The following is a 14,419-nucleotide window of genomic DNA, read 5'->3' on the forward strand; positions in this document are numbered from 1 at the left end:
TAAACGGAACTTCCCTTACTCGGGCCCCACTGAGAAACGCCACTACACCATGAGCCCGTTTTGTTCCAGGAGCTTTTAAACAGACGTTTAATAGATGTAATGTCAAATTAGGTGAAATGTTGTGACTTCAGGGGGCTAACGGCTGCTGAGACTGACGGCGCGGAGGAGCAGGGAGTGGTGCGGTCGCCGGGTTTTGTCCGTGGCCGTAGTAATAGGGCGGGGCAGGAATCCGGGAGGGGCGGGCCTTAAACAGAACACGACTCGCCTTGTTGTGTGTATTCCCGTGCTCGCATCGCCATCTTGTTGCAATCCTATTTTTTACGTATACGAGGATCTACTTTCCGTTCGACCGGATTAGAAATAACCCTTCTGCTTTCAGGAGAAACACAGGGGACGACAAGCTTGGGCCTGCGGGTGTGAACCGTGCACACGGCGCTTCCTAGCGGGACACTACTGTCTACCCCTCCGTCTTTTTCCTCTTTCCGTCCCGGGCCACCGGGTTGCCTGTCGTGGGGGTTTACGCGCAATGAGCATCGATACACTTTTGGAGGCGGCCAGATACCTGGAATGGCAAGCCCAGCAACAACAGATCACACGTGGTAAGTTGAACAGCACACTGGTGCATCTTGCTGACCGCGTATGACACCAAATAACAATGTGTGTTAATTCCTAAACTGCCTTTTGAGGGACCGTATCCCTTTACTATCATCGGCTGGGCTTGCATTTTCAACCTACCCGCCTATGAGGAACGGAAGCGTTTGTAGTTTTTGTTTATCGCCCTGGGTTCGTGCCAAAAATATGATACTCGAGTCACTGCAAACTATTGCCAGTTCCCGAGAGGATCATTATCGCACACATTTGTCTTGTCAATGCGGAAACGGCCAAAGTTGTTTTCCGAACTACTTTGCGCGCTCTCGGTGTGTGTGTGTGTGTGTGTGTGACAGTTTCGACACTCTAGTGACTCACCGTACGCGCGTGTGTGAGTGTGTGTGCGCTACGGAGACATAGCAGTGGAGTTCCTGTCAGTAACTGTGGTCTATTCATGTGTCGTTTCTTTTGTTGTGAAGTGATTAAATGTAGAGTGTGCACTTCATTGCAGTATATAAATCTAATCATTGAAAAAAACAAAACCAAGAAAAAAAAAATCAGATAAAATCGGAGATGGAGAGGTCTCATTTTATGCAGAGTTTGACACATATCGATTATAAAAGAGCCCCCTCAGAATCGATTTGCCCCATTTTTTTTGCCCGTCGAGCACCGGCAGGGCGGTGGCGAGCAGAGGCTGCTCTTTACATAATACCGTGACATCGCTCAGCTATCTTATGACACACACTGGGGCGGGCACTCACGCGCTCACCCTGTTCCATTTGTATATCTTCGCGAGAGCGTGTAAAATATTTGTTTGTTTGGGGGGGGGGGGTTTCCTGTGTATTTGAAATAGATGAGTTGTCAATCGACATAATGATCAGTGACTAGGTGAAAGGGGGCAGGGGGGGGCCTGCTTTTTGTGTTTCTCCCCTCTGATGACGTGTCAGACAAATCACCCACCCACCCCCCAACCTCCAGCATACTTACCCTACCGCGTGCTAGGATCCGCCCACAGCGACCACGTGCTCAGTGGCCCCCTCCTCCACTAGATACACACCTACACGCACGCGAACACACACACATACACAGACACTTGGAGACACTCCTCGTCCCCGCCCTTCCCATTCAGTCTACTGACAGTGGCGGGTCAGAGAGAGAGAAAGGGGGGTAAGTAGGGCAAACCTCCCCGCTCACCCCCACCCAAACCCATCCCCTCTCAATGCAGAAGTTATGTAATTTACGTTTGCGTGCATTTGTCAATCTGGGCCATGGTGTGTGTGGATTGTACTACAAGTGTAGTAGTACATATATACAATTCGTAGTTGGTAAAAAAAAAAAAAGGTGACTTCGACTTCCATGTCAGACATTATTTTTACTTCTGCTATTTAGCCTTTTTGTGGAATTTACCCTTTTTTGTGTCATATTAGCAAACGCAAAAAAACCCCAGTTTTGCAACTGCATTTCTCTCATAGGCACTCTTAAGTGACACCGATGCATCCCTGAAACTAGTGCTCAGCAGTATGGTTGAAATACTAATCAAGACATTGTTAGAACTACATCCATTAGTCCATGAATTAATTAGGCAACCAACAGGAAACTAATCAGCAGCTATATTGATAATCAGTTTCAATTTGATAATCTTTTTAATTTGGTTTAATTCTTTTCTTGGTCACACGTGACAGTAAACAGAATATCTATGGATATTCTATTTTGTAACTAATGGTTATTTTCCTGACTTAACCGATTAATTGTTGTTTTTCTTTTCTGTTAAAAGAGAGAAAATGGTGAACTGTGTCTTGGCTATGTCTTGGTCACTGATTATCAGAGCCTGAGATGGTCTAATCGCTTCAGATACACATACTATAATAAGATGTTGCCCAGTCCTACTTAAAACCAAGCATAAAAGAGGGAGTTGAATGTCTGCTGCACAGCAGGGGTTTAGAGGAGATGCATGAATAATTGAGGAATAACATTGTAACTTGGAGGTCGCATTATTAATGGTGTCTAACTGGATTGTTGTCAGATCCAACAAATTAAAAAAGAATATATGATTTCAAAAGCCCAGAGAAATAGTGTTGTGGTGCACATCATAGTGATGACAGTATCTAACTGTGCAGGCCGTCTCTGAGTTGAACTATTGTATATTGTCACTCTAGGTGAACGGAAATTGCGTCATCAGAGGCTTACAGTGTCATGTAGAGAAGAAATGTTATTTAACATGCAGCCAGGCATGTTGGCATGTGGTGTTTCTGTTTTGTTTTCTAATGGTGGCGGTGGCTGGGCTGTGTGTTGGCGTTGTGCAGTTTGAGGAATCCCTGGGATCTTCTGTTTCTAATGTTGCTGTTTCCATGGTAACCGAGGGCTTTCCACATTGCTTTGAGTCTACTCACTCATAACATTATCTGTTTGTGTATGTGCTGGTTTGTGGGGCTCTGCGCACTCAGTGTAGGAACATTCCTGCCCTACAGTGGGATTTCTTTCTTTCTTTTTTTGGCTTGTTTCAGCACAACAATGCTTCATTTATATGCTGTCATGGTGCCAACTCCCATCTTAGTGGCTCCTTGAAAACAGTCCACTTCTGTTGGTCAGACGACCGTGACGTAGTCCACAGGTAGAAGCACGCTCAGTGCTGGACTGGTCTAATCTGTTAGAATACATTTTTAAAGAAATGCTGCAGTACATCAGGTGCGGAGTGCGAAGCAACGTGCACAAAAGAAGTCATTAAATAGTTTTTCTTAAATCAAGGTCAGGTTTTGTAATGTTCTGTTCAGTGTACAATCAGGAGAGTCACGTGTTTTTCTCCACTAACTTCCTTGGTGTCATCCATTATTTTCCTTTGCTCACAAATTTTTGTATCTTTTTCCCGCCTCTTACAGAGGAAGAGCAACGCAAAGAGAAGGAGCTCATCCACAGGGAAGCGGAGTCGAGGCGTGTGGAAATTGTGACCTCGACGCCTCAGCCAATCAGAGTCAACCACGTCACTTGGGGCGATGATGCTCACCGTCACCCACACCACCCTCCTGCCGCTCCGCCCCCCTCTCTCCCACCTCCTCAAGTCCCCATTGCTGTCATCCCAATGGTCCCAGTTGTCACTGCCACACCCTCGGTCCCACCCCTTCCACTTCCAACACCAATTGCTGCGGCGGCGACGTCACTCAACAGCTCCCCGCCGGCCAAGAATGCTTCCTCACCTCCGCAGCCGCAGGCCTCTCGTCACCTGTTGTGCGCCCCCCAGATGAAAGTAGAGACTAGTCAGCAGTTGATTGGTGCAAAGCCCAGCCAACCACAGCCTCAGGTTCAGATTCAGTACCCAACCTCCATCAGCACTAATGGTTCTGGCTCTCAACATGCACTGGCTCCCCATCAAGCTCCACCCGCACCTCAGCCCCGGCCGAATGGAGTGGCGATGGAGGAAATGAGGGGGATGGAGGGGAAGAGGAGACCAGGAGGGTCAGTTTATGTGTGTGTGTGTGTTTGTCAAAGTTGATACAAATGTGTAAATGGGTTTATGTGTGTATTTGATAATTTATTTTTTGTTTCCAGAGCGGGGACCAGAGAGGTGCATAATAAACTGGAGAAGAACAGGTTAGTCATAATAATCTGAGCCTCTCCATTGTTGCAGTTGGTGTTAACTCACCAGGAATTAAAGAAAACAGCCTTGTTTTTGTTAGCTTGACCACCACATGCTCGCACATTTTTGTGTTTTATCAAGTGTGTTATGAAAGTGTTTTATAAGCCCAAAGGTCATGGCATTTCCTCAACCTATAGTGAACCATGAAATCCTTCTCAAGCATGCACGATTGGATTTATAAGTTCTCTTTAATGGCAACAACCTGAACAACATTACAACCAAATCAAATGTGTGATTCTTTCTCGTTTTTGACTCTTGGCCCTCTAGGCGAGCACACCTCAAAGAGTGTTTTGAGACGCTGAAGAAGAACGTTCCGAATGTTGACGAGAAGAAAACCTCCAACCTCAGCGTTCTCCGCAGCGCTTTGCGTTACATACAGGTAAGGACGGTTTTAATACACTCTGTCAGCTTTTATATAGATGTTGAGGTCCAAGACAATATTTTGTGGCACTGCTTGCTTCTTGTTTTTAATTTTACTGTTTTCACCTTTCTCAATTGATTTATTCAGCTCTGGGAACAGCGCAGGCTTTGGTGTAATTGACACATGCTCACACATACTCTCTTGTGCCCATGATATGACATCTTGCAAATAATGGTGAATAAGCCTGTAAGAAAATGGTGAACATATCAATGTTTTCTTGAGTCTACACAAGAGGAGTTAACATTTGCAGGGAACATTAGTTTGCATTTTAAGCATTTCAGTGAGATTCTTATCCAGTGGAAATGTTGTGCAACTCCACCCTGTAGTCATGTACTGTTATGCAGTATGAAATAGAAAAGGAAGTGGTTGTCCCAAGAACTAAATTACAGTAAAAAAGATGCTGGAGTGACATGCTTGTGGTGAAAGACTTGTAGTATATTGTGTTGTGTAAAAAACTAACTGTACTAACTGTAGCTAATTGTAAATGGAGGGTGGAGTTGAGGGTGATGCAAGGGGGAGGAGACTGTATAGCCTGAAGAAGTGAGTTTTCAGTCTACAAAAGTAGATAAGGGAAGAGACCTGCTTTTATCAAGCAAAAATGTCAAATATTCACAGATACAGCTTCTCTGTTAGGAGTAGTTTCTTTTCTCTGTTTTATATGGGTATAAATGGAATATTTTTGGATTTTGGACTCTTAGTTGGACACAGCAATCTGAAGATGTTCCTTTGGGCTCTGGGAATGTGTCAAAAATCCTTAGTTGCAGCCTGAGTAGTCACAGAACTACCAAATGAAAGCTGACAACATCTGGTTTTTGTAAAAAAGAAAAAAAAACAAAACCCAAAATTTTGTGAATTTGTTGAGAAACTTTCCCTGAGATACCATTTATGCGAGGAGAAGACTTTACTCTCATTGAAGTGAAACATGAAATAATACCATTAAAGCATAGTATAAATCCCACATTAGCATGTTTATCAGTCATACACTCGCACACTCTTGGAAGGGATCTCTTTCTGTGGCTGTTTTCTTTTTTTCTGTCATTTTGAGCTCATCATCGTCTGTGACAGTGGTAATTCTTGGCTGCTTGACAGATGATTCAGTCCACAGTCCGTTTCTGCAGTAAAAACAAAGGGAGACCCTTTGGACTCATTTTCACTCCTCATGAATTAATTTCCTCCGTAGCAGAACAGCACGTCATACAAGCCTTCAGAAACTCCTGCAGGTTAAACTTGGCTAATGAAAGACTTTTTAGAGCTGACTAACTGTAAAAAAAAAAAAACCCATTATAAATGGACACGAAGAGACTCACCAGCCTACATTAAGGCTAATAACCCATAATGACTCTGTCCTACACAGGCAAAGTGCAGGGTTTCTTGTTTTCAGGCTGGATGGCAAACTGTGAAACAGATAAAAAGGTTGTAATGCTTTCATTTTATGTCTTTTTAAACTGATAATGTTTCCCAAAAAAATCTTTATCATAGATTAGAGCCCACACAATCCCTAAAGAGCGCAGACAGAGCTCCTGCAATATCTGCCAACAAAATATGTTGTCTCTGCTTACTTATCCATTTTAACTATTTTTTTAACTTAAGTTTATTATTTCCAGTTCATAACTTATATGAGACAGGCAGGTAGGTAGGTGGATCCTTTTTTAAGATCATTAAGGAATCAAGAGTTTCTGTTGTAATATTTATTTTGAAATCAACATTTTTTCGTTAAGAGATATGAAAGGATTTGGATTTGGTGAGAAGATTCAGAACTGGATTCGGATTCAATAAAACACTATCGGACTCCATCACTATACACCAGCAACATTACGATCTTCATTTAAAAAAAAAAAAAAGAATATCTGATGCTGTGAACAGATAATTATCTAGTCCTTGAATATAAGGTGAAAATAAGGTGACCCGCACTTTTTCAAGCATAATTTCCAGAAAAAAATATTGTGTTATATTTGGGGCAATACAGTAATGCGGTAGCTTTTATTTCAGTTGAGTGACTTGCCTCCCTCTTTTTTTCCCCACCTTTTCTCCCTCGTTACCTCTCCTCATGTAAACCTGTAAACCTCCATCCCGCTCTCCTCTCCCTGAGCCATGTGAGATTTAAGCACATGGCTAGTGCAAGCCTAATGACGTCACCGTCGCTCACCCACTCCGATCTGCTCTGCATCTCTCGACTGCAGAGAGAGACAGAGAGACAGAGCGACAGGGGCAGGTACAGCGTATGCTAACACGAAGCGGAGCGGCAGAACGTCCGTGGCTATAGCAGTGTGGAACAGTTGTCTTAGATTTCCTTTGTCTTTTAACATCTGTCTGTCTCGCCCTTTTCTTCTCTTCGTCTCGATTCGTCTCGTCCCGTGTTGCCCTGTGGTCTGTGGCCCTCAGATCACTTGGTTACCATAGCAACAGGCGGCAGGTGGTCTGGACACTGTAGTCACACCGTTCCTCCATGTTTGTCTGCACGGGAGAGTGTGTGTGAGGTTGTGTTGGATGGAAAAACTAAACCAATCAAATCCTGGCAATGCTGGTCTTTCTGTCAGTGGTTATGGATGATGGAGCACGGCTGTGAGCTTTCAGGGCTTCAAGCATTTCCATCAGTCCTATTGCAGATTCAGATCACTTGTGTTCTCAGATGCATAACTGATTAAGGCAGAGACATCTGTCAGATCAAATATCATCATTCTTGAGTCATTTTCACCTTTTTTTTTTAATATCAGGGAATATGTGTTGAAAGAGGAAGGATAAAGGAGGCATAGATGAAGCTGAGGAGGAGGGGAAAAGGAGGAGAAAAGGGGGGGAGGGTGTCCAAGGAGCGATGGATGGGGGAGTTGAAGGAGAGGGAGTGTTGGATGGAAGTGTGGAGGGGGAGGAGGGGGAGGAGGTGGGCGTGATCTGAGGCACCCTACTGGCAAATGTCCAGTCACATCACTCCTTATATGTAATTACCCCAATGCTTCACCCAATTAGATTGCTCCATATGTTTTTTTTTCTTTTTTTTTTTTTTTTGACAAACTGCTGCTCAAGCAGCCAAATCCTTGTGGATGAGGTTGCCAAGGAAACGGCTGTGGGTGGCAGCTGTTTCCTTGGTGATTTGCTGCAGGACTAATGGTGCCTGGGTTTGTATGGGAAGACCTTGAAATGATGTTCACGGATACACATGCGCACATACGCAAGCAGCTGTAGTTCATCTGTGGCCAGCCATCCATTGGCTGTGTGACTGTGTATGTGTGTCAGTAGTGTCATGCTTTGTCTTGTAGTCTTGTCTTGCAGAAGGAGTATATAAAGTGAGTGTGCATATTCACCAGATCACACAATAGAAATTATGAAATAAGACATGAATCAACTGGAATAACTTCTGGCAAAGACAGAAAGTGACTGTTAGCACAAAACCACTAATATCACTAAACTGTTTAGAAATGTTGGGACTCTCAGGACATAATTAGTCTTGAGCTGTCAAATTGATGGAGTTGATTTGCTGTCATTTCCAAAATCCCTTCTCTCTTCACTGAAGGCGTCTAAAAACTGACCTTACAGTTACTGGAAAAGGCTGCATGTGTGGAAAACACACGGAGAGGGAGGGTGCTGGACGAGAGATGTTGGGCTGTTATGGAAGAGGTCACCAGGTCTGGACCGTTAGCTGTTGCAGAGAGCGCTGCGAATTTGGTTGGGAGCACTGAGGAGAGTGGGCCCGCGTGTGAGGCCATCACGTGCCTGTAGAGTAAACAGCTTTGCTCACTGAAGTGAGTGTCCTGTAGTAGGATCATGTGTCCCCATATGCTCATTTTCTGTCCTCTTTCTTATATTTCCATCTTTAGTTTCTCTTTTAGGTTACACCAGTAGGACAAGAAACAAGTTTTTCTGCCTGGTCCTTTTCTTTCTCGTCAGTATTTATGTTGACTGTTCAACAAGTCAGTTATATTTAATTTCCAGTAATGTGATGATATTAACCAGTTGCTCACAGCAAAAACTTACCAGAGTTTACTGATTTCTTTTTACAAGTATAATCCCTTCCTTTCCCACCTCTCTATCCTCTGCCCTCCTTTACCCACCCATTTTTTTCCCCCTGTACCTCCCCCCTCTCCCTCATTCCTCCCTAGTAATCTGTGTTAATGTTCTTAGCCTGTCGTACTGTTTGGTGTTCGTGTGTCAGCTGACCCACAGCAAAACTAGGTCACAGGGATGGCGTGGTGAGGCTGGGAAAGCTGTGCTCCTTCTTTCTAAATAATTGTGTTAAGTTTTCTTTCTTTTTGTGTCTCCTGCTGTGTTTTTCTCCCGCATTTGTAAATCTGCAAACACACATGCTGCTTACTACTTTACGAATGACAGTGCAGTGCCAGGGATTTGCTTTTGCTTTTGCTTTCGTTTCTTTCAGTGATTTCAATCAGTCACATCTGACTGCAGTCCAGTGACATCAGAATTGTTGGGGTGATGATGAATTAGTGTGATTGTTGGGAACGCGGGGTAGCAGGACGTTCGCTCCCACTCTGACCCTGTTCTCTTGAAAACAAGCATGATATCCAGGAAATGGGAGGAGCTGTAGATGACATGGACAAAAGCAGTGTGAACATGCTTGAATTTGCATGCACGCCTTCATGCTGGTGTATGAAACTGGGATAGCAGTGAGAACACTGTGTTTCAGGATTGTGCAAGCTGGGAGAAATGTGGGAACTGGCCAAGACTCCACAGAGAAAGGTCTTAATTCCTTCTTCTGTTGTAATGCCAGTTCCTTGAACTGTAGATATTTTAAACTAATCCAAGCGTCACAGTGTGCACAAGGTATATTCTCTAACACTGGTCTGGGTCTTTATTTGCAAGAGACAAAACAAAGCATTCATTTGTGCTTCCCCTTGTTTTGTTTTTTTTTATAAGTATACTTTATTACCCTATTTCCCTGTTTTATGATCTGCCTCTATTTTCCTTGTTAATTTGCTGTTACTGCCTTTTATACAAAGTGAACACTTCCTCCATCTGTTTCATATGAATAGGTTTCCAGAAGTGTTGAGTTTTTTTTAACAGCAGTTTAACACAGAGGGGGAAAAAACACAGTATCGATCAGAACTAATGACGTGAGGGAGGACAGTTTTTTTAATGTTAAAAAAAGTATCTCAGAACAGCAGAGGTTGATTATGGAACGACTGTTTTGTAACAGTGAAAATAATACTAGAGAAATTTAAATTATGCAGAATTTGCATGGGAATGTGAACTATTTGAATAGATTTTTTTTCCACATTTGTTTTCTGGCCTCTGTTTATACAGACTTCACCCTCAGGCTTTTATTTTAGAATCAGCAGTCTACTCACACTTTCTTAGTTATACCATGATTGTCTAGTAAAGGTTAGATGTCTTTTACAGTATTTTTATATGCACCAGTGATCCTCATCCTCTCTGCTGTCTGTGTGTCTCCCCTGGAAGACTCTGAAGCGTAAGGAGAAGGAGTACGAGCATGAGATGGAGCGCTTGGCCAGAGAGAAGATCGCCACACAGCAGCGGCTGGCCGAGCTGAAGAACGAGCTCAGCCAATGCATGGACGTCATGGAGATCGACAGAGTCCTCCGACAGACGATCCAGCCAGAAGATGACCAGGCCTCCACATCCACCGCCTCAGGTACAGCCATACATTATAATTTTACCTTTTAACTGATACAGTTAAAATTTAAAACAGAACTCACCAGAAAAACTGGTAGAGGCACTGGAGAGTAAGTGGTGGTTCAGTTTAGTTTAAATTTGAGTTAATTTGTTGACTGTGTCTCAGCAAACTTTATATTTACACAAACATTCATGTACACAAACAGAGTACATACAGATGGAACGGTTATCTTGCATCATATCACTATGACTGACAGTTTTCCTCTCTGGTTTACAGAAGGAGAAGACAACTTCGAGCAGGACATGGACGAGGATGTCCCTGCTCCTCCTGCTCCCACATCCCTCCCCAAAACAACACCTCCCATCTTACAAGCCCAGCCACTGCTCACCCCTCACCTGTCAATCCAGCACACCACCCTGCCTCTCTCTGGAGTGCTGACCACACCCTCCCCCTCTGGTCCCGCTCCCCCTCAAGCCATCGCCCCTGCTCCAGCCCCAGGTCCACCCCCTCCAGCGCCAGCTCATCCCATTCAGCCCCCAGCTGTGCAGGTCCAGCCCACCGTCATCGCTCATGCCGCCGTCTCCCACCCTTCAGTCATCCAAGCAGTCAACCATGCCCTGCCAGCCAATCACAAGCACCTAACACACATTGCCCCATCACCTGGCCCCACTTCCTCTACCCCTCAGCCAATCACAGCGGCTCCAGCTGGCACTGCCACTCACCAGCCAATAGCCGCCCAGTCCATTGGACACATCACCGTCCACCCAGTGGCTCACCTAGGAGCTCCCTTGGGAGCTCCCCTGCCACCCCACCTCCAGACTCTTTACCCCCAGGGCGTGTCTGTCTCCCAGCCCACCATGGTGGGCCACATCACTCACACCTTCACCCATCACACCCTGCCCCACGTCCAAGCTAATCCTCAAGCTAACACTAATGGAGCCCAGGTGAACAGCGCAGCCATGGTGAGCCAGGGGAGCCCGTCGCTAGGGAAACCCACAGCAGTGCTGGCCCCCCACCCGCAGCTGGTTGGACAGGCTGCCGTCCTGAACCCTGTCACCATGGTTACAGTCCCAACCTTTCCTGTCAGCACACTCAAACTGGCCTGAAAGAGTTAAAAAAAAAAAAAAAGAAAGAAGGAAAAACAAAAACAATATGGGATGGACTCAAGGAGAGAAAGATTCAGAACTTCTGGACCCCTATCAATAATCAATAGCAGAGAATGTCTGACAGACACGTGAAAATTTACAAAAAACCCATCAGCTGTTTTTTGGACAACTTGTGACAAATATCTTCAGAGATATTTTAGTCACAACTCTGTTAGTTTGTGAACAATAACATTAAAGCAGAGTCAGTGGGTCTGGCCATTGTTTGTGAAAATAAGACTGTGACATTTGTCTCTGCTGCACAGACGGGAACTCTTGTTTTACCTTCCTTCCTTGCCGCCTTCTTTCCTTCCTTCCCTTCTGTCCTTCCTTTACAACCAGAAGCACTAACATGATAAGCTCAGTTCACACTCAGGCATCAAGGATTTACCTTAACTCTTCATTCACCCATTGAGGGAAAACGCATGAGAGAGAAAAAGTCGTTTGTCGTTAGGCTGTTGTCATGGTGATACAGTGTGTGCCCGTTTTGTATTCATGTAATCACAATGTCGTGTGGGACACTGTGGTGGAATAATGTCACTGATGTGTTTGAGAGCAGGAGGAGGGAGCTCAGCAGTCTCACTAATCCTAATAAATTACACATAGAGCTTTGATGAAGTGTGAAATGGACCACGTTGCGCAGTCAGCTAAATAGAGTTTAAAGCATTGTCACTTAGCGACGCAGTTCATTTTTTTAATCATGAAAACTGTGGGTCCACAAAAGCAAAGTTCCTTATTTATATTGCTTCCATTTCCTTTTTTTTATATACCTTCGCTTTTGCCCCTGAGCTTAGTACAAAACTTGCTTCATGACTGTTCGGTTCTCTGCGTCTTCCTCTGAATGAAGGTTCCTCACCATTTAACTTGGCAGCAAACACCTTGCAGATAGAACAAGAATGAACAGTGGATGGCTTTGCATGAAATGAAACTGGATCCTTTCTGTTGGCAGTTTAAAAAAGACACAACCTCATTGTCTTGTGAGTGGGAGTTATTTATCTTCTAACCCCTTATGGTTTTTATTTTGAAGGGCAACCCCGTGACAGTGAACGGTCATGAGCAGGTATGGGGCAACTCCAGAAATGAGGCGCAGGTTGAAAGTGGAAGAGTTAGGACAAGGATTGTTTGGCTTGCTTGACACACACTAACATCTGTTGTGGCTCACCTTGTGGAGAAATCATGTCGAGAGACAACCTTTGCCCGTTGAACAGACATTGCATTTCCTTGTAGGGAACCACCAAACCACAGATTTAAAAGTAGACCAACAAAATTGAGCTCAGCAGTCAGAGAGTCCTGAAACAGACTGGGGTTTAAGTGGAAAACCAAGTCAGGATTAGAAATTGGCCAAAAGGGGATTTTTCATATTTTCCTAAAAGTAATTCATGCAGCCAGTTAAATATATAACAATGGTGCACTCCAGTTTTGACGTGATTATCTGTCCCACAGAGGAAAGCTTGTTCAGAATTAAATGTCAGCTGTTTTCTAAGGACTTTTGAAGGAACAGTGGTAATGTTAAAGTCTCTTGAACGTATCTGTTTCTGTCAGATTGATCTGATTCTGGCCGTACTGAGGTATGGACGTGACCTAACAAGATGACTTCACTGTGAAAAATCATGCACTTGGAGATTTGTCATTTGAGAATGCCGATTCCTGTCAAGTCTTTGCACTCAAAGGTGACTTTGAGGTGAGACAAAGAGGCTTTATAAGTTCTCAGGAAACCAGCCAGAATCATTCCAAACCTTCCAGCAGTGTTTGTGCGTGCTTTACATCAGTTTTTAATTACATCATTATCAGCTAAGGTTATGTTTTCTAATCAACAGAGGCCTGTTACAGACTGTTCAGACAGTGTAGTCTGCGTGGAAAGTTGTCAGCTAGTTGCAAATGACTAGAATTTGTTTGGTGAATTTGGTTTTGAAAGAGGACCCAGGAAAAGATGTTACCCACGGCGACTGCTCTGAAACCTTCAGTGACAGGTTTCCTCTTGTCGCGTTATCATGGTTGATGTTCCCCTCACACACTGTAGTTCAACACCGGTTTTCACCCTCCTCACGCTAATGCAACAGCTCCCTCTGCTGCCTCATCCCGGACCTCATACTGACTTTAACTCGCACGCAACACTTGAGACACAACACAAACTTCATGCACAATTTTTTAAAGTCTGAAAAAATGATGAGAGGGCACATTGAATGTAAACGTTCAGTCTTGACCTTAAAAAGAGTCATTTGACCTGAAAAAAATGGGGAAAAAAATCTTAGCTCAGGAGATGACCTACATACAGTACATACACACAGTATGGAACTGTAGTCGCGTCTGCTGAGAAGACTGTGAGATGTGGATGAAAGCTCAGAAAAGCTAGAAAGCTGACCTTGAGTTAAGATTTTTTTTTCTTGCAAAGTTGTTTGGATATAGCACAAAAATATTAAACAGACTGGAAAAAGTATTGTTCAATCTTAAAATCAGTTTGCAGATAATTGTAGTTTTCGACAGCAACGTTTTTCCTACTGACGGTATCAAACAGACGGCTAAACCCTCTGATACAGTCCGGAAAATCAGTTTCAAATTTTTAAATTTCAAAATGAAACGTGTTGTGTTGCCCACATTTCTCTGTGTGTCTTTTCTGTGTGTGTGTGTGTGCATACTCAAACAGTTCATGGCTTCACAGCCTTCTTGCCAGCCTATACGTGTCACACCGTAAAATCTCCCATCAGTGTATGTGTATATGTAGTCGATGTTGCGTGGATCTGCTCCTTGCCTCTTCTGCTGTTTCTGTATGTCTGTATATGTGAATGTATTCAATATGTTTTATATTCTGTATGATATAGTTAATCCTACTGTACCTGTAGCATGGCTCTGTTTTTTGGTTATGCAGTTTGCCCCGTGCATGATGGAGTGTGTGTGAGAGAGAGTGTGTGTGTGTGTCTTTGTGTGTGTAGCAAGCAAGCAAGCTATTTTTTTACACAGAGGTGATTTATGGTATGAGCCTGTTCAGGTGCTATCGTGTGTGCCTATACTCAGTTTTCCTGAACACTGTGACAACTCTGGCAAAACACGTACAC

The 14,419-nt window shown here is 43.9% G+C and overlaps 1 protein-coding gene across 1 annotated transcript; it reads left to right on the forward strand.

The window, feature by feature from the left end:
* Positions 1–270: 270 nt before the first annotated feature.
* On the forward strand, positions 271–11,402 carry mntb (MAX network transcriptional repressor b). Its single transcript, XM_041051106.1, has 6 exons — positions 271–599; positions 3,465–4,038; positions 4,132–4,173; positions 4,487–4,598; positions 10,050–10,242; positions 10,501–11,402. Exons 1-6 carry the CDS (start codon positions 527–529, stop codon positions 11,328–11,330), a joined length of 1,824 nt encoding a protein of 607 aa, XP_040907040.1. The 5' UTR covers positions 271–526; the 3' UTR covers positions 11,331–11,402.
* Positions 11,403–14,419: the final 3,017 nt, after the last annotated feature.

Source organism: Toxotes jaculatrix, chromosome 12, assembly GCF_017976425.1.
Source record: "Toxotes jaculatrix isolate fToxJac2 chromosome 12, fToxJac2.pri, whole genome shotgun sequence".
Lineage (NCBI taxonomy): Eukaryota > Metazoa > Chordata > Actinopteri > Toxotidae > Toxotes > Toxotes jaculatrix.

Excerpts from the sequence above, each read along its gene's own strand:
- mntb (XM_041051106.1), top strand. The coding sequence starts at position 527 with ATGAGCATCGATACACTTTTGGAGGCGGCCAGATACCTGGAATGGCAA. Across the intron at positions 4,039-4,131 it reads GGGAAGAGGAGACCAGGAGG|AGCGGGGACCAGAGAGGTGC; the intron begins GTCAGTTTATGT and ends TTTTGTTTCCAG. Across the intron at positions 10,243-10,500 it reads CTCCACATCCACCGCCTCAG|AAGGAGAAGACAACTTCGAG; the intron begins GTACAGCCATAC and ends TCTGGTTTACAG.